The sequence below is a fragment of the Macaca fascicularis genome, chromosome 10 (assembly GCF_037993035.2).
Source record: "Macaca fascicularis isolate 582-1 chromosome 10, T2T-MFA8v1.1".
Taxonomy (NCBI): Eukaryota; Metazoa; Chordata; class Mammalia; order Primates; family Cercopithecidae; genus Macaca; species Macaca fascicularis.
Genome location: NC_088384.1, coordinates 99994730 through 100020780, shown reverse-complemented (window position 1 = coordinate 100020780; position 26051 = coordinate 99994730). Strand labels below are relative to the sequence as shown.

General features: G+C 51.3%; 1 protein-coding gene across 3 annotated transcripts in view; it reads right to left on the bottom strand.

The window, feature by feature from the left end:
* The window catches only part of TOX2 (TOX high mobility group box family member 2), a 157713-nt gene extending 132977 nt beyond the window's left edge, over positions 1–24736 (bottom strand). For 2 of the 3 annotated variants that reach the window (XM_045362992.3, XM_065523184.2), the window contains exon 1: positions 24565–24736. In XM_045362992.3, the coding sequence (XP_045218927.1) occupies positions 24565–24663 (99 nt within the window). In that variant the 5' untranslated portion in view covers positions 24664–24736. Of the gene's footprint in view, positions 1–23346; positions 23426–24564 lie in introns of those variants that run through there. The other variant, XM_045362993.3, reaches the window with a different exon arrangement.
* Between the last annotated feature and the right edge of the window lie 1315 nt (positions 24737–26051).

The following is a 26051-nucleotide window of genomic DNA, read 5'->3' as shown; positions in this document are numbered from 1 at the left end:
TAACTACAGAAGGAAACCTCTGCAGCATATCTGAGCATATCCCTGTGGTCACTCAGTAGCAGCACCGACTGAATCACAGAAGCACCCCATAAGACACTGTTGGGGTGTTTAGTAAGCATCTACTCTGTGCCAGGCACTGGTACTTTCTGTCACCTCTTTAATCCTTAGACAATCTAGCAAAACGAAATGAGTTGTTTTTCTTTTCAGGTGTGCCAACAGGCTCAGAGACATTAAGGAAGCTCTTGAAGTCACACAGCTTCTAAGCTGCAAGGTCGGTTTAAACTCATGTCTGACTATACGAACGGTCCACCAAATGAAGCCTCGCTCATCTTCCAGCCCCACCACATGTATTCATTTGTGGGACTTACACACAATGCCACATTCCAGCCGCATTTTGTTAAAATGCCTCACTAGTCTTGGCATCCGTCCTATTCTTAATCAGTTTCCATCCTCTACACATATACACCCTCCCCCCGGCTGGGTTCCGGCAGCAGGACTGTACTTTGAGTGCAGCAGAGAGTGCTTGGGCCGACTTTGTGCTAACTTCAGCTTTTGCCCAGAAATTGGCAGAAGCTAGACCAAGGTTTTATCCTTTCTACTTACTCAACTCCTCCAGTTCCAATATGATGAAATCTCTGTGCAAACCTTACCACAAATTAAGTAGATGCAATTATTATCCCCATTTTACAGAGGAGGAAGGTGAGGCACAGAGAGGTTAAGTAACTTACTAGCTGTGCACAGCTAGTAACTGTCACAGAGAGAATTGGAACTAAGGTCCTAGGACCTAACAGGCATGCCCACCACCACTATGCTACGCTGTCCCTGAGGCACTCACTAATCTCCTCATTTTACAGATAAGGACACTGGGGCTCCAAGAGACAAGGGGGTTACCCAAGCTGGGGCTTTGGCATCCTGTCTGGATGGCTGTAGACGCAGGTAAAGCCAGCAACTCCAGGAAGCTCCACCCTCAACTCCCAGCTAAGGCAAGACCATGCTTCTAGAAGCGAGGGCACCTGTCCCACTCCTGCCAGAGCTGCACAAGGAGGCCATAAGGCAGAACACTAGGGCTGGAAAACTCCCTGGCCTTCACAGCCGCCTCAGATGCCCCTCCACCATGCCTGGACCCACTGTGCTGGGGGCAGGCATCACAGACCAGTCACCCCCTCAATGCAGGGAGCAACCAATGCTCTTTGCCTGCCACGTGGTGGCTGGGCCTCCACTTCAGCTAAAGCCAGTGTGGAAATAAGTCCTGGGGCATGAAGATGCAGGTTCGGATCCCAGCTCTGTCAAATACTAGCTGTGAACCCTGGGTAAAGAGCTGAGGCTCTCTGTAAAGTGGGGTGTTAATGCCACCACCTCGTTGGCTGTCTGAAGACTGAAGGAGCTCACAGGCTCAGCGCCCTCCCTCTCAGAGTAGATTTGCTGCCATTTTAGTGCTCACCTCCAGCAGCATCCTCATAACTCCTAGTGCACCCATCAGGACATGGGGCGGGAGCCAGGACTGCTTCAACTTATCTCATTTGAGACATGCTTTCCGGGACAAGCATTTCATTATTAAGTAATAGTAAAATCTGAGGTTGAACGGAAACCCAAAGTCAGGCCTGAACTTCTCAGTCCTACCTCAGGCAGAAGGGGAGAACTAAGGGGTCCCGGTGGGTCATCCCACAGCAGGTGGAGTTGTGAGTGGGGCCCGCATCTGTGCCGGGCCCTTCTCCTGGCCATCACTGGGACAGGCTGCCAGCCCACGTGACGTATCCCAGTTGCCACGGTTTCTGCTTATTTCTGGGAAGAAAGTTCCATTGACATGGGTCCTGGTAAGAGGAGAGTTTGCGTCACTCCCCCGCATAGTCACTGGGGTCCCTGCATTGTCCACAAGCAGTAGACTGAAGGTGCTGACATTCACAGCCCTCAAAGCTTCCTCTTCACTTAACCCAGGGAGGGTGGGAGCTGGCCCTATTTCCAGATGAGAAAACTGAGGCTCAGGACTGGGCAGCTACTTGCACGGTTTCATGGAGACATTGGCGAGAAGCAGGGACCCACATTCCTGACTCCTCCCATTTTTCCAACCTGTGCTGCTTCATTTATGATCATTATTCTGGCCCCCAGTGATGCTGGGCCTTTTCCAAAACCACAGCCCCTAATCTGCCTTGAGAGAAGCTATTGAAGGCTCCAGGAACATCAACAGCTGCTTACGGGACTGGGCAGGCAGCTCCCCAGGGTGACTCGGTGCTCCAGTTGCCCCCAGGATGGCCCTCCCAGCCTTGCATATGGACATAGAGGCTGGCTTAGGGTTGGAGACGTGGGGTGTGGCTGGGGAGGGTCCCCAAGTTATTCCTCTGTGCACCCTCCCTACGGGCCTCCCCAACATCTGATCACCTCATTCTCAATCCACGGTTCAAAGACCACCAGCCAGCAGGACTGAGTCCAAACCCCCTCACTTCCCTCACACACCAGTCCTCCCGAATCCTCCGCAACTGACCCTTCCTTGCTTCATCCTCCCCCTTCCTCAAGCTGAACCCTGTCCCCACAACACCCTTCCCAACGCACCAATCTCTCCTGGGTCTCCTATCCCAGCCCACAAAACCCAGGAGCTGCCCGTGGCTACCTTACTCCAGAGACTGCACCGCACGGGAATGCTCAGGGGACCTCTGCAAACCAGAAGTTCCCTTCTTAGCCCAAGGTTGCCAACACTTAAAAGAAACTGGCACTTTCTTAGGGTGGTCAAGTGTGCCGGGCTCCTCCTTCCACAGGGCCTTTGCACGTGCTCTTCCCTGTCTGGAATGCTTCCCCCTTGCCCATCATCTAGCAACTCCTAGTCTTCCCACAGTCCCCGCAATGCTCTCCATTGCCTGGTCTCCCGGCCCCGTGTGGCTCTCCTTCATCACACCTGTTCTGCTTTCGTTATGTGTCATCATGTGATTATTCACTGGCTAGACTAGAGGCCACATGCCCACTGCACGAGGCCTGTCTTGTTCACCCCAGAGTCCCTGCCACAGTGCCTGGTACACAGCAGGGGCTCGATGAATGTCTGCTTTCTGAAGAGTGGGAGCAGCTATGTAGATTACAAAGATGACCACTAATCATAATCATTGCTTCCTGTCCTGCATGCATGCCTTCGGCACTGTGAGGTTGCCACTCCTCTTATCGTTCTCTCTTTATGCTTTGAATGTGGACTTGGCCATACGCTTGTATTTGACAAATGGGACAACAGCAAATGTGACACAAGCAGAGGCTTGAAAAGCACCAGGACACTGGGGTTTGCTCTTTCTTGCTGCACCAAGGAGCCTGGGAGCCTCAGGTGCACATGCCCGAGCTAGCCTGCTGGAGGACAGGAGATCACGCAGGGAGCTGAGCCAACAACCAGCCAGCCCCCAGCCAGCAGCAGGCAAACTGCCAGCCATGCGAGGGAGGCTGTCCTAGATGACCCAACTCCCAGGCCACTGGCCAACAGACCACGATGCAGGGAGAGCCTGTAGAGACAACCAGCCTAGCCAGGAAGCCTTGCAGCCAACCCACAGAATCATGAGCTTAATGAAATGGTTGTTGTTTTAAGCCATTAATTCTGGTGGCTTACTGTGCAGCAATACACAACCGATACAGGACCTAATAGAAGAGCATTTGCCCTGATACGCTCACAGCCAAAGAACATGTGTCTGGTCTACTCAACATCAAGTTGAAAACAACAAAGCCTCTTGGGGGCTGGGAGGCAGCTGGGATCAGGGAAGTTCAGACCCTGAGTTTGAGCCTGCTGGCCTATGACATTGGCTTGAGCTGGGACAAGGTGGGCACTCACCTCTGTTGGTAGGTCTGCCTGTCTCCACCAGCGGGAATGACATACGCCATGCCAAGCCTTCTCGGGTCAATGGTCTGAGTCTAAATGAGGACTACATGAAAGGGTCTCCAAAAGGAAGCTAAAGACCCCTGTGCACGCAAGAATATGTGGTGCAGAATAAAGAGCATGACTTCAGAGCTAGAAGGATTCATGTTCATGATCCATTCTGCTTCTTATTTTATTTTATTTTATTTATTTTTTTGAGATGGAGTTTCACTCCTGTTGCCCACGCTGGAGTGAAATGGTGTGATCTTGGCTCACTGCAACCTCCACCTCCCGGGTTCAAGCAATTCTCCTGTCTCAGTCTCCCGAGTAGCTGGGATTACAGGCATGCGCCTCCATGCCCAGCTAATTTTTTGTCTTTTTAGTAAAGACGGGGTTTCACCATGTTGGTCAGGCTGGTCCTGAACTCCTGACCTCAGGTGATCCACCCGCCTCGGCCCCCCAAAGTGCTGGGATTACAGGCATGAGCCACCACACCCGGAGTTTCACTCTTATTGCCCAGGCTGGAGTACAGTGGTACGATCTTGGCTCACTGCAACCTCCGCCTCCTGGGTTCAAGCGATTCTCCTGCCTCAGCCTCCTGAATAGCTAGGATTACAGGTGCTCGCCGCCACACCCAGCTAATTTTTTGTATTTTTGTATTTTTAGTACAGACGGGGTTTCACCATGTTGGCCAGGCAGGTCTCGAACTCCTGACCTCAGATGATTCACCCACCTCAGCCTCCCAAAGTGCTGGGATTACAGGCAGATCCACTCTGCTTCTTACAGGCTGTGTGACCTTGGGCAAGTGTCTCTGAGCTTCAGGTATCCCATTTGTGGCATGGTAATAGTAATACATAACTTGCAGGGGTATTGTAGGGGTTAAATAAGATAGTATACAAAAGATAGCACAATGCTTGGCACATAGTTAAGTATTCAATAAACAGTAAATAAGATAGCACAATGCTTGGCACATAGTTAAGTATTCAATAAACAGTAGTTCCTCCTCGTCCCCGCCCCCACTCTGCTGGTACCTTTCATTCGACCATCTTATCCCCACATCACCGCTTAGCACTAACAGTTTCCATGTTTGCTATCAGCATCTCGTGCCAGGTTCCAGGCTGTGACTGTCACTTATATAACATCTATGCAAGAGAAGCTTACAGGGAAGATGTCGGAGAAAGAGTTGGATGTTCCCAGCTTTGACTGGGAGAGAAAACTCAGGCCACAGAGGTGGAGAACAGAGCGAAGAAGACTGAAGATAATTCAGAACCAAATCCTCCCCGCAAGGTCCTGACGCACCCAAGCTCAGTCTGTCTTCATCTGGGATAATGAGTTGTGCTCCTTCCTCCACTCACCCCCAAGGCACCAGTGCACAGAACGGGGCTGGCTGCATGGGAAGGGGAGAGAAAGAAGGCTCACTACAGTGGCCAGACACCCAGCTGTCACCAAGATTCCTGGACAGAGCATGACTCCAGGGATGCTGCTGGCAGCTTGGCCTGGCCTCTACCCCACAAAACACTTACAGCAAAAATAGATTACCTTTGCCCGGAGTAGCCCAAATGTCCAAAAAATGACCTATAGCAAGGGTGTAGGATGGACTCCAGCCACCCCAACACACACACACACACACACACACACACACACACACACACACACACACACACACACACACACACGAAGCCTGAATATCCAGGGAGGGCGGACAATGTGGAGAAGCAGGCTCAGAGTTGGGTTGGGAAGGGGGTCCCAGGGCAGAGGGTATGACACTGCACCATCGCGCCTGCCCCAAAGCCCTCCATGGCTCCCCAGTACAGCATCCAAACCCCAGAGCCTGGCACTGAGTGTCCTCCTAGCCCCTCTATACGAGCTTCTGCCTATCCAGTCAGGTCTGCAGTAATTCCCAAGGCCGCCAGCTCCCCTCCCCTTTCCACACACCCTCTCCCTATGTGGTGTGGTCCCTTAGGAAGAGAAAGTATGTTTCTGGCAAGCAGGTTTGGGTTCCAATCCCACTGTGACCCCGGCCCAGTGCCCTTACCTCTCGAACCTCAGCTCCTCACCTGCACAGCGGAGGTGGCTTTCTAAATAGGATTGTTGTGAATATTAAATAAATAATGTAAGTGAAATACCCATCCTATGATGGATACTAAATAAATGCCTCTGCCCTTCCCCATTCCTCTACGTTCTCCTCCTACTCTTGGAGGTCTCGCCTAAAGGTTCCCTCTGCCAGGAAGCCCTCCCTGAACACTGCAGGCCTCAGGGGTTCTCTCTCTCTCTCTCTCTCTATCTCTCTCTCTCTCTCTCTCCCCCACCGCCCCGCCCCCCGCCTTGACCTTGGGCTCTGAAATAAGAGCTGCCTCTTCCTGTGCAAACCCTCCCCCAATCCCCACCCTCAGCCTCCATCACAGCCTGAGGACCAGGACAAAGGACCAACCACAACCATCACCTTGTGAGCCTGCAGCACATGCAGCTCCCAGAGAGGAGAAGCGGCCACCCCAGGGGACACAGCAGAGTCCACACTGGAGCCCGAGTCCTGCCTCCCAGTCCACCCTCCTCAAGGCCATCCTCGGGCAAAGATACTGTGACTGGATGACCACGAGTTCCACCCAGAACCCCTCTTTCAGGCTGTGCACCCACTCCCCAGGGGCTGAGTGCTGATGCCCACAGCTGCCCACAGCTGCTCCTGTGGGGGTCAACATGGTCCCCTTTGCTCCAGGTGAGTGTGATCCCCAACATTACCCAGGTAGAAGCTTCTCACCCTTCCGGTTTGAGCTCTAACCTCTAGTGACCACACTTGATCACTAGAATTCTGTTTCTCTTTGGTGCCTCAGGGTCTGCATTAGTCAATTACAGCCTTTGCCTCTACTTCCTTCTTGAAGGGACTTTGCCCCGGCCACCAGACAGCTAGGAAAGGTTCCCCAAAAGCACTCCTGGGGAAGGTGTCAGAAAGAGAGGTGGATGAGATTTGTCCAGGCCCCTGTAGGATATGTGGAGGGGAGCAAGGCCCACTGATGTCTCTGCTTAGAGGAAGAAGCTGCTGACCTGCCCTCAGTCAGAAATGGCAGGGAGGGCATCAACCCCTCGCCAACCCCTTGTCTTTAGCCCACCCCAGGGTGTGAGCCCCCAATCCTGGTGTGAGCCCCTCAAAGCCCCTCTGAGGGGATGTCCATGACCTTTGCAAAACTAAATGCAATAACCAAGTCCTATGTGCAGAGAAGACCCCAGAGTCAGCCCCGAAGGCTGCAATAATCCAGGCGTGTGTTTGGACAGGAGGCACCCTGCAAAGCTCCGTCAACTCTGCCTGTTGCCTGAGCAGGGAAGCGGTTCACCTTTTGCTAATCGTCCTAATTCATTTTTTATTACTAACTTTCCTGTTTTTTATTTGCTGTCTGATTGAAGATATTACCAAAGGCATTTAAACAGCATCAGACCGTACCACAATGGCAAACATAACTCTTTTTATTGAAATCTGCATTAATATACATATAAGTCCCCAATCACAAAGACCTCAGGGTCCACATGCTAGACCTAAATGAAGGCAGATTTGGCAAGAGGTATACACACAATGGAAGGGTTTTTAAAAGGTAATAAGCTGCGCCAGGAGAGCAGGATAAAATGGGCACTTTCTCGTGCTTCTGGGGAGTGGGGGTGACCCTTTTGGAAAATGACAGGTCAGCATGAATCAGGTGCCATAAAAATGCTCACTCTTTTTTGACCCAGAAATTTTACTTCCTGAGTCTTCTTTGATACCCCGCTCTCCACCATACCCCAGATCCAACTCATCCCCAAACTGCATACATCTTCCCTCCTGTTACCTCCCACACCCTTCTCTTCATTTCCACTCCATCACCACAGTCCAAGCCAGAGTGGACCAACAGAACTTTCTGCAGGGATAGAAATGTCTGTATCTGCACTGCCCAACAGGGGCTAAAACACCCATATGTGGCTAGTGAGTACTCCAAATATAGCTAGTGTGAATGAACTAAATTTTGTTTTATTTTCCCGTATTTTAAATGAAAAGAGCCACACGTGGCTACTGGCTACCTTATTGGATAGCGTGGCTGCAAGCCATCATCAATTCTCCCTTAAACCACAGGTACCACCTCCCAACTATTCTCCTGCCTCCACTCTTGCCCCATCCAATATTTCCGCCCACAGAACTACTACAAAGATTCTTCTAAAATGCAGCACACCTCCATGACTCCCACTGCTCCCAAGTCAAAGTCCAAGCGTCCAGACATGGCCTCCGAAGCCCATGTCTCCTGGCGACACTGGGCAGCCCAGCCCCAGGGAGCCTACAGTGACACAGATGCTGGATGAGAAGGGCAATAGCACAGGGGAGGACAGCAGTGATGGCCTCCAGGAGGGGGTGGGAGTTGAGCAGAAATTTAACAGACGTGCGTGTTCAGCCAGGCGTGGTGGCACATGCCTGTAGTCCCAGCTACTTGGGAGGCTGAGGTGGGAGGATCACTTGAGCCCAGGAGTTGGAGACCAGCCTGAGCAACATGGTGAGACCCCTCATCAAAAAATTTAAAAATTAGTCAGGTGTAGTGGCCCGTGCCTGTAGTCCCAGCTACTCAGGAGGCTGAGGCAGGAAGATTGCTTGAGCCTAGGAGGTTGAGGCTGCAGTGGGCCATGTTTGTACCACTGCAATCCAGCCTGGGTAATAGAGCAAACCTCTGTCTTTTAAAGAAAAAAAAAAAAAAAAAGATGTGTGTGTAGGAGTTTGCCTGGTGGGTGGGAAACACTAAAACCAGAGGCCTGGCAGTCAGAGTCACTCTGAAGGCTCCACCCATGAGCAAACAATAGAGATCCCCACACTTGCAAAGCTGATATTCTAGTGAATGGGATAGAGGAGGAAGGAGAGAAGGGCATAAACAATAAACATCAGGAATAGGTAGAAAGAAAGCGATGGGTAAGGGGCTTCCAGTGGACTGTGGTAGGGCAGTGCAGTTTGCAAGCCTTGAGTATTAAGAAGGCAAAGTGTCAAACACTGCCCTTGAATCTGCACCGTGAGATCATAACAGGTGATTTCCCTCATTTCCTAAACTTTTTGGCAGGTAACACAATGTTCATAATTTACAGTTTAATTTTTTTTTTTTAAAGAGGAGTGATAACTTTAGGAGAGAAGCCACCAAAAAGTCCTGTTTGCTCAACAGAAACATCCCCACAGGCTGAACAGAGATTTTATTATCTCCGAAGGCCAGGCCAACTGTGCCCCAGATACCCCAGCCCAAGCAACTGGGAGTGACGCCTCCCTCCTGACAAAGGCAAGGTCATCATTCCCAGGGAGATGGGAAGGGGACAAAATGGGCTGCATCTGCCAGCCCTTGCCCCAAAGGGTCAAGCATTGATTAAAAGCCAGGAAGACAAGGATTTCAAACATCATCTCTCTTGAGTCATATCTCAACTTTCCTCCTTGGGCTCAGCTGAAGATGGTCCTGGCATGTTTCTACAATAAGAATTCTAAAATTCGCATGGATTGACACCTGCAGGGCCCAAACACTGTGTCCCTCACATGTATGTGTTTAATCCTCCTGGCAACAACATATAAACAGGGTAAGTGAGGCCCAGAGAGGGTGAGTGGATTATTCTTAGAAACACAGCCTGGGCTATGTTACGGTGGTCATCTCTGAAAAATATAACCTGCCTCATTCACTTGTTCAATCTTTCAACAACTTTTTACTGAGCACCTACTATAGATCAGACACCATGGGGATGCAATGGTAAACAAAATAAGCATGAGCCTATTGCTTCTTAAAGTTTATTATACTGAAGGGGGAGCAACCAAATAATTTCACAGATATATGATGCCACAAAGAAAAATGCTCAGAGGCAGCCAGGCGCGGTGGCTCACGCCTGGAATCCCAGCACTTTGGGAGGCCGAGGCGGGTGGATCACGAGGTCAGGAGATTGAGACCATCCCGGCCAAAATGGTGAAACACCACCTCTACTAAAAATATAAAAATTAGCCGGGCATGGTGGTGGGTGCCTGTAATCCCAGCTACTCGGGAGGCTGAGGTAGGAGAATCGCTTGAACCTGGGAGGTGGAGGTTACAGTCAGCTGAGCTCACACCACTGCACTCCAACCTGGGTGACAGAGCGAGACTCCATCTCAAAAAAATTAATTAATCAATTAAAAATTAAAAAATAAAAATGCTCAGAGGCTATGGCAGAGAAAAGGCGAGATAACTGCACAGATGAGCAAGTCAGACTCTGGAAAGACGAGGATGAAGCTGAGGCTGGGCAGGAGCCAACCATGTGAAGAATGAGGGCAAGAACATTCCAGGCAAAGGGAAGAGCATGTGCAAAGCCCCCAAGTGCAAAAGAACACAGCGGGTCTGAGAGATAGCAAGAAGGCCAGGTGACTGGAATGGAGTCATTGAGGGGGACTGACTCTGACTTTGCTCATCACCATGTTCCCAGCATGAAGCCTGGTGCCTAGAACAGAGGCTGGAAACGCAGACGGGGCGAGCTTACGTGAGGATTTATGGGCCAAAGAAGGAGTTGGATGTTATCTACTCACCAGGGTAAGACATTGGAAGGCTTTAAGCAGAAACCTAAGAAGATATGATTTAGGTTTGTCAGAGTTCATCAAGCTGCAACAGAAAGCCATTGAGCTGCTTTGTGGGTTCCTCCCCGCCTTTTTTTATTTTTTATTTTTTGAGACTCACTCTGTCACCCAGATTGGAGTGCAGTGGCATGATCTCAGCTCACTGCAACCTCCGCCTCCAGGGTTCAAGTGATTCTCAGCCTCCCAAGTAGCTGAGATTACAGGCGCGAGCCACCATGCCCAGCTATTTTTTTTTTTTCCGTATTTTTAGTAGAGACGGGGTTTCACCATGTTGGCCAGGCTGGTCTCAAACTCCTGACCTCGAATGATCCACCCGCCTCTGCCGCCCAAAGTGCTGGGATTACAGGCATGAGCCACCGTGCCCGGCCCCATTGAGCAGGTTTTTATGGAGAAGAGACAGGATCCAATTTATGCATCATACAGACATCAATGGTGGCCACCATGGCTCCTCAGCTCATCCTGACCTTTGGTCACTGGATAGTAAATGTCTCCAAGCTCCATGGAAAGCTAAGTTTCCCCCGCTGGCATGTGGGAGGTGGCCACCTTTCGGCAAAGCAAGACAAAGCAGCAAATGACAGGGCGTGTTGACAGAGCGTCAGACAGAAGCATGGCCATAGGCAGATGAAAAATTGTCCCAGAGGACACCTCAACAGGCCGTGACTTGCTGTTAGCATTGAGCCATTAAGAAAACACAATGATGTGCTTCGCTGATCCTGAAGGACATAATCCAGGTCGGCGTGCAGACATTTAGTGCTCCGTCCAAAGGAGCAATAAAGCGACCAACACGAGAGCAGCTGGAGGAAACCTGCACTGTGCAAGTGGGCGGCCAGGCCCTCCAGTGCTTTTTATTCCTTCTCTCATTTAAAATCAAAGCCTGGCTCTTAGGCATCTGTAGACAGATTTGGAAAGGGAATTGAAGCTAACTACACCAGGTGCTTAAACATACATCATTACCTCATTTAATTTCATAAACAATAAGCACTGCTCATCACATTTTGTGAGAAAACTGAAATCAGAGATAATAAATAGCTTTCCAAATGCCCCTGGCTCCCTTCTTCAGCCTCACCTCTTGACACTCTCAGCCCCTTCTATGCCTTTGCATATGCTGTTCCTTCTACCTGGAATGCTTTTCCCTACCTTCTTCACTTGGCCAAGTTCTACTCACCTTCAAGCACAGGCAAGTGTCCCTTCCTCTGAGAAGCCTTCCCTGACTGTCCCCAGCCTAGCCTGGGGTCCCACACTCTCCTGTGCTGCTTCAACATAATGCTTACTACACACATTTGAAATTGTTTATTTCTGTCTCTCTAATAAGATCATGCTTCTCAAGGACAAGGACCGTGTCTTTATCACCTGTTCCTGCCTGGCACCTACCACAAAGCCTTGCATACAGCAGGCAGTGCATGCTCTTTGGATGGCTGTATGAAGGAGGGAGAGAGGGAGGGAGGGAGAGAGGGAGGGAGGGAGGGAGGGAGGGAGGGAGGGAGGGAAAGAAGGAAGGAAGGAAGGAAGGAAGGAAGGAAGGAAGGAAGGAAGGAAGGAAGGAAGGAAGGAAGGAAGGAAAACATGAAAAAATTTAACTCTTCATAGGTGGCAAAGCCAAGATTTGATCCCAGGCCAGTATGTCCAAAGCATATCTCCCAGCATGTGTGTGTGTGGGTGTGTGTGTGGGTGTGTGTGTATTATATAGATCAATCAGAAAATGTACACAGTGTGGAATATATTTAGGACTCCATTCGTCCTTCCAAAAGAGATGCCAAAAATACCAGCCCACAGGGGAAAAAAAGGAGGATGATGAATACGGGGGAAAGAAAGGGTTAACCAAACCCTTTTCCTTGTTGCAAGATAATTTCACGTTTGTTAATTGCAGAGCATAACTTCCCTGGAAACCTGATGAAGGTGGGATGTTAACTATGTTACCAGGCAACTCTGCTTATGGTAAAAATGACCCCTGATTGGTAAGTTGCATTTGAACTGGGAGGAAGTATAAATAAGTTATAAATATCTGAAAAAGAAGCCATACTTTGGGTTTTCCTAGATGCAGTGACATTTGCACCTGACATGTCCCTGGGTCCTTGAAGCTAAGCCTAGGGAATTGTTACAATGGATATGGCTGCTGGGAGAATAAGGCTTCTAAGCCAGGGTGGCTCCCACAGCCACCCATTGTGTATCTCATCCCTCTGCACTTGAACTAGATCCTGGGAGGGAGGGGGCAACAAAGAGAATAGCTCCTGGCCACCTTCGTGGACCACTGCAGAGACTGTTGCAAGAATTACTCGTGCAGAAGAGAACAGCTCACGTGCCTTGCTGGCAGGCTGTGTCAGGCTGTGTCCCAAATCTTTCGAGGACACTGGTGCCAAGTGTCCCCTGTGTTCATCTTGTGAGTCTGAATGTTTCATTAGTCCTTAAAAACTCCCTGTGGGAACTGCAGTGAGAAAGAAGGGAACTGATACAGGAGAGAAAAGAGACAGTCCCAATGGGAACAAGCGCTACACCGATCCTGAACTGAAAAGCTCCTTAGACTGTATAATTTATAAAGGCACTAAAACCTAGTATAGGGTCTATACTCACTGTTCTACAGAGGGCCCAGTTGACCTAAACAGTGCCTGGAGGAAGAAATGAGGGAGGGGAAGACTTACTTGCTCTCCCATAGACCTAACCACCAACCTGAGATGCAAATGTGATTATATGAAGAAGCCATGACTCAGAGAGGCTAAGTGACAGGTCCAAAGTCATACAGCTTATAAGTGTCAGGATATGAACCCAGGCACTTCCATCAAACTCAAAGTCACATCTGGATCCAACATCTGGGTTTGCATAAAAATGAACTTCCATCTCAGGTGGACATAGAGAACAGAGAAAGCATGGGAGTGGGGGTGGGAGACCTTCCTAAATAATGTAAACAGGAAATATTTGCAGAATAAATGAGACATAAAGAGCCCAGGGTCCATCTTCCACATCATAAAGTTCAGTTCAAGTCAAAACACAGCACGATGGAACAATAAAATGTATGCATGGGATTGACCCTGGGTTATACTACTGAGTCGATTCATTTCCAACAAGTTTCTAAATCATTCCTGCAAATTAGGCCCAGCTTCGACATAAGCACATTTTAATTAGCTGTGATGTAAAGGCGCTCTAAGACAAGGGACCAGCGATCCACTCTTCCACCCCTGCAGCAGGAGGAAGTGAGCTCCCCCTGGCAGCCTGACAGCTGGAGAGCAAGCTCAGGCGAGATTCCAGCTCTGCCTAACAACCTCCTCTGCCACCCTTCTGTTACTTGACTCATCTGGACCTCAGTCTTCTCACCTAAAAAATGGGGACAAATGTGCCCAGCATAGTTCTCAGGAAGACTTAGGCACATAAGAAAATAAGAAAAGGCTGGGATCAGAAACATTACGAGATTGCTAAAAACTAAGAAGTCAAAGAAACAGACTGACAGCGAAGGCTGTGAGTACTAAGGCACTGGCACACAACACCTAACTGAACCCCAGAACATTCCCAGAGAGAGGAAGCCTGCGCTGGGGCCCCTGCGTCTGTCCAAAGCCCTGGGAGAAGCTGTTTGTTGGTTTTGCCCCCTGGCTAATGCCAAGGAGAAGAATTCTCTAATGGAAATGAGAAATCTCCCTGGGAGACTCCCTCCTGTGGGTGGGCACAAGGAAAAGTGCACCAGTGCCCTGGGGGTAACTGCCGGCCTACCTGAGGGACAAAGAGGCCTCTAAGGACATTGTACGCTCATCCCACACTGCAATAGAGTCTGCACTCACACAGCACATGCAGGGCGTTTCTACTCAGCATCCACACTGCCCACCCGCGCCGTCATGGCTTCCACCCGTGTTGAGGAAACTCGCAACCACAGGACAGATCTAGACCCCCCCTCCCATTTACAAATTTAAATGTCAACCAAGAATCACCAGGCATTTGTAGCAAATATCAGCATAGAAGAGAGGCCTCAAAGTGAACAGAAGAACCACCAATAAAACAGAGTTAAATGCAGGAAACAAAGACCACTTTTTAAAAAATCGAATTACCATCTTCAAAGAGATTCAGGATAGTCACATATCCATGAAAGAATAGACCACGATGAGATGAGATCAATCAAGAAACTCAGAATTCCAGGAAAATAAAAAAATGATTACAGAAATAAAAACAACGAATGTATTAAAAGTAAGGAAGTGAAGAAAGGGTTTGATGGGAAGTACACCCTCCACACCCTTTTCAGTGGATACCCCGGGACACAGGGCTGTGTGTGGAGAAGGGAGAGGGACAGAGAGTGACAGGGACTTCACTTGCGACTTTTCTCTTCTAAAATACTTCTGTGTGTCTTACAAGGAGCAAAACCAATGGTTAAAAAATAAAAGAGTGGCAGGACTCAAGAGAAAGGGGGAAATGGTAGAAAGTGAAGTGCAGTTGGGAGTGAGTTAATGAACGGAGCCACACCACAATAGCCTATGTTATGGCTAAAGGTGACCCACTCCTTTGCCCCCGAGCTTCCTGGGAGCTCAGTGAAGGTGAAAGGCAAAGCCAGGGACACTGACCTGCACTGAGGCTGGGCAGGGCAGACGGCCTCTTGTTGAACTAGACAGGACTCCAGCCCAAAGAGAAAGCCCTGGCTCTTGTCCAGAGGTGACCTCCTTAAGCATGGCCCAGAAGCTCCTTGGAGACCCATCTGGAATCCTCCCTAACAGACAGGAAGATATGTGACAGCTCAGTGCAAGGACTCTGGAATCCCACCCTGGAGTAGAGCATCTTTAAGCCCCTAAAAACTCCATTAATTACCAGTCGTCTTCCCTTGGACCCAAAAAGTAACTATCCTGCCTTTCCTACGCAGAGCAGGTGACACATCTCTCTTACGTCATGAGACAAAGAAGAACCTTGAGCAAGTGAGTGACAGTCACTAAAAGTCATCCACATGCTGGCCCTTGACTTCCTGGAACCAAAAGGAAGGTGCATTTTCTCCACAGGATGCATCTCCCTGAGATGGTCACAGTGGTACTCCCCGGCCGTCTTCCATATGCTCATCCCCCAACCCCAGGAATATCAGCGGCTGGGCTTGCAGCTCGCCCTTCAATGGGACTGCCCTCTGCTGCAGTGAATTCCTTCGCCCAGGGGAACTGCCTGCTGTTCACCTTTAGGCCTCTCACTTATGCTGAAATGACTGGATGATGCAGGAATCAAAGGCTTGGGCAGTACCCTCATCTCCGTCTGGGGTAACACTGAAGAGCCACCGTAGCGCCAGAGCTCCCTGTGGGATGGCATTCATGAGAACCACAGGCCAGGCCAGGCCAGCTTCTCCCCCGCCCAAGCATGTTTCCTCCTGTGTCCCCCGCAGGTGCACCCCTTCCACCCACCTCACCGCAGGCAACTTCCCCACACAAACCTTCCATGAGCAACTCTCCATCTCAGAGTCCATTACCAGGCAACCCAATGTGAGACTCTCCCCATGGTGAAGAAGACTCTCCCCACGACCCACCAAGGGGCTTGAGAAGGACACCTAACCATGTCCCCACCAGGGCTCCATGCCCCAGGCCAGCAATACATCCCCACTGTCCTCAGTTAAGGCAGGACAATCCTGCCACGTTCTAGTCTAGACCAGAGGTTCTCTAAGTGTGGATCCCAGACCGGCACCATCAGCACCATCCACTTGCTGGTAGTGCTAACTTTCAGCTCCTCCCCAGGCCTGCTGAGTCAGAACTTCTGGGAGTGGAACACAGCAGTCTGTTTTAACTGCGCTCCGGGTGATTCTGGTGGGCTAAAGTTTGAGAAGCAGAGTATCTATCGCAGGCTACTGGGGGAAATCAAATGCAAGTCATTAGACTTTCCCACCAGCAGAAGACCAAGAGACAGTCGTTGAGGACGGTCAGAATCCAGCAGCGTGATGCATTCCATACTTTTGCACTGCACCCCTGGTTCCAGGCACACTCCTCTACTTAAAGCCCCACAGGCTGGGGTGCAAGGCTCTTCATAACCATCTCTGCTGATGTCCCAACTCCCACACAGGCAGGTTTCCCCTCCTTAGGCTTACAGTATCCCCAAACCACCCCTGCAATGGCTGCTCCCTCTGCCTGGAACACCCCCTACCACTCTACATGCCCCCAGCTAGCCCACCTGGCATTCCTGTAAGACTCTGCCGTTGTGAAACCATCCCACACTCCTGGCATTGGCACTGCTCAGCCAATTTTATATTTAATCATTACTCTGCATTTTGAGCCAATTGATCATAAATCCACATAGCCATTCACCCAGTAAATAAAACTTTTCTATGGAGTCACTGAGCCTCCATGACAGCGCTGAATCCCCAGCACCCAGTAGGCACTCAATAAAAACCTGTTGAACATCTGAGAAACCCAGCAGTAAACAGGCCATTAAATATTGAAAAACCACAATCAGGTTGCTCATGCCAGCAGGCACCAGAATTAGCAACTATACAGTAGCAAGTTTTAAATATCAGGGAAATTGATCAAAATGTATTATCCTGTGTCATACAACATCGTTTCACTAAGATATAAAATTACAATTTATCACAACTCATTAGGTTAATAATCACTTACCATATGTTTTTACTGTTGCTCCCAAACCATGCTGAAAAATCACCCTGTAGGTCTGAATCCATGTAAATAAGATGACTGTCAACTCCTTGGATATAGGATTACTGAAGGGAGACAGTGGACTGAAGCCCTGGCCAGAGAGGACGGGCCCTGCGGCGGCGCCACAATTCCCTTCACCACTAACTTCTAGTTTACCTGTGCTACACTTTCTTCCCACATCACTGGTCCTCAACCAGAGGCAAAGTCTGGAGACATTTTTGTTGTCACGACTCGTGGAAGGGGGATGCTCTTGGCATCGACTCGGTAGGGCCCGGGGATACGGCTAAACGTTCTACAATGCATGCAACAACTCCCACAACGAAGAGTTATTAGGTCCAAAATGTCAGTAGCGCGGAGGCTGGGAAACAGCACTCTAGATCAGACAGAACTTCCACACCGATTACTTTAATCTGATCTTCACAGCAACAACAGAAGGCAGGCATTTCTGTCCCCTTGTACAGATAAGAAAACTGAGACCTGAGCAGCTAAGCGATGTGTATAAGGTCACCTGCCCAAGCCCGTGGATGGTGCAGCTGTGATTTGAACCAATTTCTCTGCCTCCAAAACCCACTTTCTCTGCTACACAGATTCAAGAAGGTAACAGAAGGTGAAGGAAATGAGCAACTCTCTCCCGATTCATAATTCCGGACACTTCAATAAGACACTCCTTCAACCCAGAGGCTCAGGAAAATCAGGTCTAGGGACCAAGACAGGGAAGCATCCTATGTTGGGACTGCCAGCAGCCCAGGGCCAGAAATGGTGGCTCATGCCTGCAGTCCCAGCACTTCGGGAGGCCAAAGCAGAAGGATCATTTGAGCCCAGGAGTTTGAGCCTGCACTGAGCTATGATTGTACCACTGCACTCCAGCCTGGGCAACAGAGCAAGACTGTGTCTCTAGAAAAAAAAGAAGAAGAAGAACATGGCGGGGCAGCTGTGGGGCATCCTCCAGCAGCTGGTGCAGAAAAGCAAGTTCCTCTCGCATTTTAACTTTCAGTTGGGCTGCTCTTTGTGGATGAAAATGAAAGCATTTCCTGCTGGGGCCAAGTGCTACACACACGTGATCTCCAACCCTCCAGCTCCGAAGGGGAGATGTCAATGTCCCCATTTTACAGATGAGGAGACTGAGTCCAGGGAGGTTAAATAACTTGCCCGCCCTGATAGTGGTGAAGGCAGTGTTCAAATCCAAGCCTGCCAGGTTCCACAAACCATGCTGCCTTCATATCCTGAGACCAACTCCAGGAAATCAGAGAAGCAAAATAGATTGCCCTACAGAATCACATGGGGCAAGAAGCCACACAGCAGGGGGATCCCTGGACCAAGGGGGAGGCACAGGACCTTGCCCTTCATGCAGGCTCAGCTCCTCTTTCCGTCTACAGGCTGCTCTGTTTGCCAGGCTCTGTCCTCTGAGCCCACTTTGGAAAGCTCCTCTAGGAATGGAAGGTCAGCCAAAGACTCTGCGCCTCTGCCCTGTCCTGACCTGGACTCCTTGTGCCCCACAAAGTCTTCAGATGACAACAGCCAGACAGATGCTAAGTTCCTCAAGCCACAGGTTACAACTGGCAAGCCCTAGATTCATTCATTCATTCTACAAATATTTGCTGAGCATCTATGTGTCAGGCTAGCACTGGGAATACAAAAGTAAAGGCAGACACAGTGGTTCCTGTCCTCTCAAGGATAGCAGGCCCATCCCCTCAAAAAGCACCATTCCCACCAGCATTCCCTCCCAGTGCACCCTCCACAGTTAGAAAGGACGTTCTCAGCCTTTATTTCACTATATTTCCACCCCCACACCATCCCTCTAGGCTGAGGGTCACCGATTTGCCTTCCCTTTGCACACAGGGAAACAGAGGCCCAAAGAAGGGCACTGACAGGCTCAAAGTCACCCAGCAGATTGGGGGCAGCAGTGCCAGGCTTGGGCTGCTGGTCCTACCATGCAAAAGTCCTGGGGTCCTTCCTGGAGGAGCCTCCAGCACAGGTTGGGGAAGGAGCTACAGGGAACATGTTTAGATGGAAAGTAAATGAGAGCTTCTTAGCAGAGATGCAGACATCCATCTAGCGTTTCCTGGGACCAGCCATCTCAGCTCTAAGCCCACCCATCCCAGGGTACCTTCCATGGGACTCCCTAGCAGCCACCTGTGCCCCTGAAGAAAGGAGCTGCGGAATCTCACCCACCAAGGATGCTGGGCAGGCCTCACGCAGGTCAAGTCCAGATCAAGTCCGTAGTTGAACCCCACTTCATGAATTTTTGTCAAAAAGGGCCTCCAATCGTTCATTAACCAAGCTCGTAAAGATCTCATCCTTACAGGATGCTGTGTCCAGGGCTGTGTGGGTGGGAAGCTGAATCCTTCACCCACCAGCACATATTTACTGAGCAATTATGAGTCAGGCACCATGCCAGGTGCTGGGCAGAATTCCTGCCTGCCAGGAGCCCACAAAAGCCTGTACACAAACAACCAAACAACTGCTACACAAAGTGTGGTCCTTGGATGGGCAGTAACATCACCTGGGTAGCTCACTAGACATGCCAATTCCTAGGACCCCATGCCAGACCAACTGAATCGAATCTCTGGGGGTGGAGCCCAAGAATCTGTTTTTAAAATTTTGCCAGACAAAAGACACGGACAACCCAAATGCCCATCAGTGTTAACCTGGATAAAGAGAATGTGGTACATATACACCACGGAATATTATGCGGCCATAAAAAGGAACAAGATCATGTCCTTTGCAGGGGCACAGATAGAGCTGGAAGCCATTATCCTCAGCAAACTGACATAGGAACAGAAAACCAAACACCGCATGTTCTCACTTATAAGTGGGAGCTGAACAATGAGAACACAGGGACAGACACAGGGAGGGGAACAACACACACTGGGGCCTGTCAAGGGGATGGGGGAGGGAGGGAGGGAGGGAGAGCATCAGGATAAATAGCTAATGCATGCAGGGCTTAACACCTAGGTGATGGGTTGATAGGTGCAGCAAACCACCATGGCACACGTTTACCTATGTAACAAACCTGCACATCCTGCACATGTATCCGGGAACTTAAAATAAAATAAAATATTGAAAAAAATCTTGCCAGATGATTCCTCATGTGTACATAGATTTGAGAAACACTATTCTAGACCACAAGGCCTTCCTCAACTTCCCTATTTAAAATCACAAACCAGCCCCAGGCCTTGGGACCCCCAACTCTCTTTCCTGTTCCATTTTTCTCCAAAAGTCATATTCCAAACAATCATGATAGCATATATTTCACCTATATATTTATGACTTCCCACACTGATAGATAAGCTCCAGAGGGCAGTGATTTGAGTGACTTTTGTTCACTGCTGCAGCATCAGTTGCCTTGCACAGTGCCTAGCACCAAGAAGTGCTCAATAAATATTGCTGGTAGAATGACGGATGGCAGAATATGCCACATCCTATGCGGTACCAGTTCTTGGGGAAGCCTGGAAGGAAAGAGAAGTTTGCTGGCTGTGAAGCACCACATGGGGAAGATGGCACCCAGGTTGGCCTTGATGAAGGCCTTCATCCCTTCAGTCCAGGGATGAAGGATGCTGGAACAGAGATGCTAAGCCTCTTCCTGGAATGGCCCCAGATGGTTGATACTGTTATCTAATTAGTAGCTGGTATGTGCCAAGAACTGTCCTAACCTGTATCACCTCACTTAACCTTCCTGAAACTCAGAGGTAGGCAATGTTGTCTTTGAGAGAACACCAAGACTCAGAGATATTAAATGATTTTCCCCGCCCACAAAAAGACTTGCATAAGAATGTTCACAGCAGCTTTACTTATAATAGCTCCAACTTAGAAACAAACCCAAATGTCCACCTGCAAGTGAACGGATAAACCAATTGTATTATATGTATACAATATAATATTACTCAGCAATTAAATGGAACAAACTATGGATATATGCAACAACCTGGATGAATGTTGAAGACATTATATTGAGCAAAAAGAAGACAGACACACAAATGTTTATGCTGCATATCAAGTTCTAGAACTTAAACATGGTTAATATACCTAAATTGAACTTAAAGGAAGCATTGGTAACAGAAATCAGGTTAGTAGTGGCCTCTGGAGGTGGGCATAGGGCGTGCTGACTACAAAGGGATGTGAGGGAACTTTCTGGGATGACGGAAATGTTCTTTTTCTATCTGGACTGGGATGTTGGTTACATGAGTGTTAATATTTGTCAAAACTCACGGAACTGTACACTTAAAATCTTCATGTTATTGTATGTAAATCATATCTCAGTAAAAAATGAGCTAAAAATCATTTGCCCTAGGTCACTAAGCAACAAACGGACATTTGAACCCAGGCTTGCCCAGCTCCAATGGCCAGTTTACATTAGTTTGCCATAGTTGAGCAGGGATCCCCCAGCTGTCCCCCAGCCTGGTAAGATGCCTTGCCAAAATCTGAACCAGGAGTTCATAGTTACCCTAAGAAAGATGTTACAGGCTCTAAACCCCTAAACCGTGACAGAGACTTGCAAAAAAGCCAAACAAGTGTCCTGCTGGGAGTCAACCCTGGGCTCAGGCCTCATCTTTGCTCCTTACTTGCTGTGTAATCTGTGAGTACACTCCTCTGTGACTCAGTTTCCCCTTCTGTAATGCAAAGAAGGAGGAGACCAATGATTCCCAGCATGGAGCCACAGATTATGGGAGCCATGGGGTCACAAATCCCTGTGCTCAAAAAGCACCTTTATTACATTAAATAGTAATGAGTCTTATTCATACCTGGTAAGCTGTTTTTCTACTGCATGCTAATATTGTGATTAATAAAATACATATCTATTTCAAAGCAAAAATAAAACCACAACAGCTTTTCATTAGTGTGTATTTTCTCAAACAAAAGATACCAAAAGAACAACCAATGTTCGTGACTTTGGTTTAAAGAGGATGGGAATCTCTGTGTAGAGGATCGCTAAGGGGACAGTCGCCAAGGGGATGGTCGCCAAGGGGACGGTCGCCAAGAGCCCTTCCAGGTCAACTGCCCCATAGTTGTGGGGCATCGCTTGGGCAAATGCTTGCCCTTATGTATATAAAGCCTGGCTCCCTGTGCAACGAGCCTCATCTGGGCTCCAGGGACAGAGCCCCCCATGTGTGGGTGTGTCCACCCCACAATGCGTGGATGCAGCCAGGCCTGCAGGCCCCAAGTGTGGTCACTACTGCGCCCTGAGCCTCAGTGTCCCCTCCAGCTTTGATAGTGACTAGTGTAAAGGTGGAGCTTGGGCATTTCTCTCCCCAACCCCTTCCCATCCACTTCTTGAGCCAGAAAAGGGGAGTTCCCGGTCATCGCCTGGTCCTACCCGCCAAGCACCACCACTAAGGCCATGCCCACTAGGGAATCCCTTACCAAAACACCTCTAGCCCCTAGCTGAGTATGGTGACCTCTCCCCTCCCACCTCACCCTGCTCTAGCCTGAAGGACTGAGTAGCAGGTTTCACATCCCAGTGCAAACTCAGACCTTCCTTTCACCTATTCAGTGGCTCAGCTGCATCCCCACCCCCATCCCTGCCCCGCCCCACTCTAGACACATCCTCAGCTATGGGCCAGGGGTCCTACATCGCACACAGAAAGAAACCAGAATCGCTGGCTTCTCATTCCCTCCCTGCCGGCCCTTCCCGACGAGATTTGCACAGGTTCTGGTGCTGAGTCAGAGGTTTACAGAGCATCGTAATAAAACAGGGGCCTCGGCTGAGTCCTGCCTCAAAAGGCCCCTATTTGGGACAGCCCCACCCTGACGAGATTTATAGAAACACCACCCTCAAACACAGCGCTCCAGGCTAAGCCCCTACCCACTCAGACTTTGAGGCACAAATGCCCAGCCCACCCACACCCGCAAACCAGAGGCTGTAACCTACCTCGCCAACTTCACGTTTGGAAAAATAACAGAGCCAAGGGCAGAAGACAGACCAGCTGCCCCCACACCCAACCTTCTCCTCCCTGAAAACTCCACTTGCTACTTTTAATCTATTTCTCCTCCATCAGACTGGAGGCAGCTCCAGGCCTTCTCCTGAGGCTACCATCCCCCCTCTTCGGCTTCTAACTTTGCAGGTCACTGGACAAAAGAGAACCACCCCCACTCTTCGCGATACCTCATTTGTCGCCCACCACCGCCCCACATCGCGCAGACCCTAGTGGCCTGGACTCTTCCCGCCCCTGGCGAATTGCGGGGAGGCTCTGCCAGAAGCCGCTCCCCTAGGGCCTGAGGGCGCACTCCGGGAGGCCCAGCCGGGGAGGCCCCCGGATCCGCGCCAGGACGCCCCCCTCCTGCCGCATCCCCACTACCAGGGGCCTGACGAAAAGCCTGCGAGGTTGGGGAGAGACCCTGGGGGGCGCCGATCCAGCCACTGGACGCGCACTCACCCCGCATCGCCACGGAGCCCGCGCGTCTGCTCTGGGGCCACGGGAAACCCACGCGCGCTGTTCAATCCGGGCTCCGAGTGACGAAAAGCCGCGCTTGGCTCCAGCCGGCCCGGGACCCACGCACCTACTGGCGGACGCGCGGACAGTGTGGCTTCCTAACTAAGTTTGAAAGTTCCCTCCCCGGCGACCGAAGGGGACGCGGACTGCACAGAGGCACCCAGCCCATCCGGGCTGGGCCAGGCGGGGCAGTGGGACCTGACGCCTCGGGTTCGGGGTTCCAAGCACGCAAGCCTCCATCGCTGGGAACGCGCCCGGCGCAGCGCAGCGGGGACCTGGCTCGGGTAGGGGGAGGAGATCCTGGAAACATGGAGGAGGGAGGGTGTCCCGCACTACAGCCCCAGCCTGGAGGGACGCCGGCTCACCGTTCCCGGGAGGGGACAGGCCTCGATTGGCCGCCGCCTACTCGGAATCCGAGGCCCCGCCGGGCAGTGACTGCCAATTAGTAAACTGCCCAATTAGTGTGCAGCGGCGCTGAGAAGTTAAACCTCGACGCGCGACTGTGGATGACCGAGGTGTGGCCGTCCCTGGGTGTGACCGCGTGTGACTGTGTGGCCATCAGGACCATCTGTGTCTGAGGCTCACCGTCCAGCGGGGTGGCTGTGTGTGACAGCGTGCGCCTGGGTGAGGCGTTGTGGCTGCGAGCGTGTGACTGTCGAGCGACTTCTTTGTGTCACTGTCCCCCGTTGTGCCTGAGTGTGACAGCGGGTGAGGGCATGTCACGGTGTGTGGGGCATCGGAGCGTCTGTGGGTGACTCATCTGTGGCGGTAAGACTGTTTGCGGGTGAGTGGTTGGGTGTCGTTGTGTATAAGTGACTGTCAGGGTGACTTGCGTGGGACGGCGGGACCGTGTGAGCATTGCCTGGCGACTGCGTGTGGCCGTGGGCCACTGTGTCAGCTTGTGAATGACTGCGAGGCTGTCAGTGGGACGTGAGTGAGGGGCCACTGTGTCGTCGCACGGGTGGCTGTCGGGATGACTTCTGCCAGCGATCCCAACAACTCAGGGCGTGAGCTTGGCCGCGAGGGGATCGATGTGAGCCGCCCGTGCCCGTCGGCGGGGCTGATGTGCGCGGCCCCGTGGGACCCCTAGAGCGCCCAAGTCCCGAGCTGCCAGGTGACTCCGGCCCCGCCCGCCGGGGACCCCCGCCCGCCCCCGCCTACCTTGCCGCCGTGGTAATAGTCCAGGTGCGCCAGGCCGGCCGGCTCGGCCCCGGGCCGCGCGCCCACCGCGGGCGCCGAGGGGTACAGGCGGACGTCCATGGCGGGCGCGGCGGCGGCGGCGGCGGCTCCCGCGGGCAGTGCCTGGGCGGGCGGCGGGTGGGAGCCAGTGTGCGAGCGGGACTGCGAGCGCGGGGGGCGGGCCGGGGGCGGTGCCCGGAGGACCGCCCCGCCCCCGCCCCCGCCCCGCCCGCGCGCGCTATTGTTCCGGCCTCGGGCGCTGCCTAGGGCCGGGGGCCCGGGGGCCCCGGGGCGCAGGCCGGGGCGGGGAGGTCCGTCCTACGGGCTGGGTCGCCGCTGGGTCCCCCGCCCGGCCCTGCATCCCTGAGTGGGCGCGCCTGTCCAGACGGCGCTTTTTCGTCCCGCCCTTCGCCACCCACGGTGAGGAGAGAGAGAAGCCCGAACGACACCCCTCCCCAGAAGTGGGACACTCCCTTGCCCTAAATATTTGAGGCGGCGCTAGCCCCCGCCCCGCGGCGTGGGTGCCGGGGGAGAAGAGGAAGGTGGTGACAGGACCACTTTGGAGATGGGTGCTGCCTTCCCCGGGGGACGCGAGCCAGCGCTGGAGGATGCTCTTAGGATGCCCGCCCCCTCCTCATCTCACTGATCTGAGTCAGTTTGAGAGCCACCCCCCCCCCCCGGAAATTGCCGCGCTTAAACTCTCACTCACATATGGGGAAACTGAGTCAAAGACTTGCAGCACCAGTAGTGGAGCTCCAGGAGGGTGGGCTCCATTGCTCCCAAAGGATCCAGAACTGAAACCACTTGGAGAAGGCAGAAGGACCCCACCCCTTTTAATGATAGGGAGGGGAGGGCCGTAGTAATGCCTAGAGCCGGAAGCTCTGAAGAGGGGTCTAGGATCTGCCTGCAGTCACGGTCTCTTGGAGTGAGGAAAGGAAGAAAATGAGATTGGAATGGGATGACTGTGATGGTGGGTCAGAAAGATGACTGTGAAACGGGGATCCTCCCCAACCAAAAAAAAAACCCTCTAGTTCTTGATATCACTTGCTGGTTGCTAGACTGTTGTACCCCATCCCCCTTTTCATGCAAGAATTGTCTACACTAGCAATCTCCACTAGCAATCTCACTGCTCACTGACTGCTCCAGGTATGTCTGACTGGGAGAGGCCAGGAAACAGAAGTCAGCCAGAATGGCATTCTTGTGTGGCATCAGGATATAGGATGCCACTGGGAGAAAAGGACTTGAGCTTCCTGCCCACTCAGGAGCTAGCTTAGAACTTAGTTCTCAACTGCTGCTTGGGCTTTGTTGGTCCTGGCCTAGAACTAGGACCATAAGAAAGATGCATTAACAAAAGATAGGTGTGGGAAACAGACATTCACTGAAGGCTTGGGAACAACAGAGAGAAATTATAGCTCAGAAAGGAAAGAACTTCCAAATAAATTTCAGCATTGTTTCTAGAAATACAATGC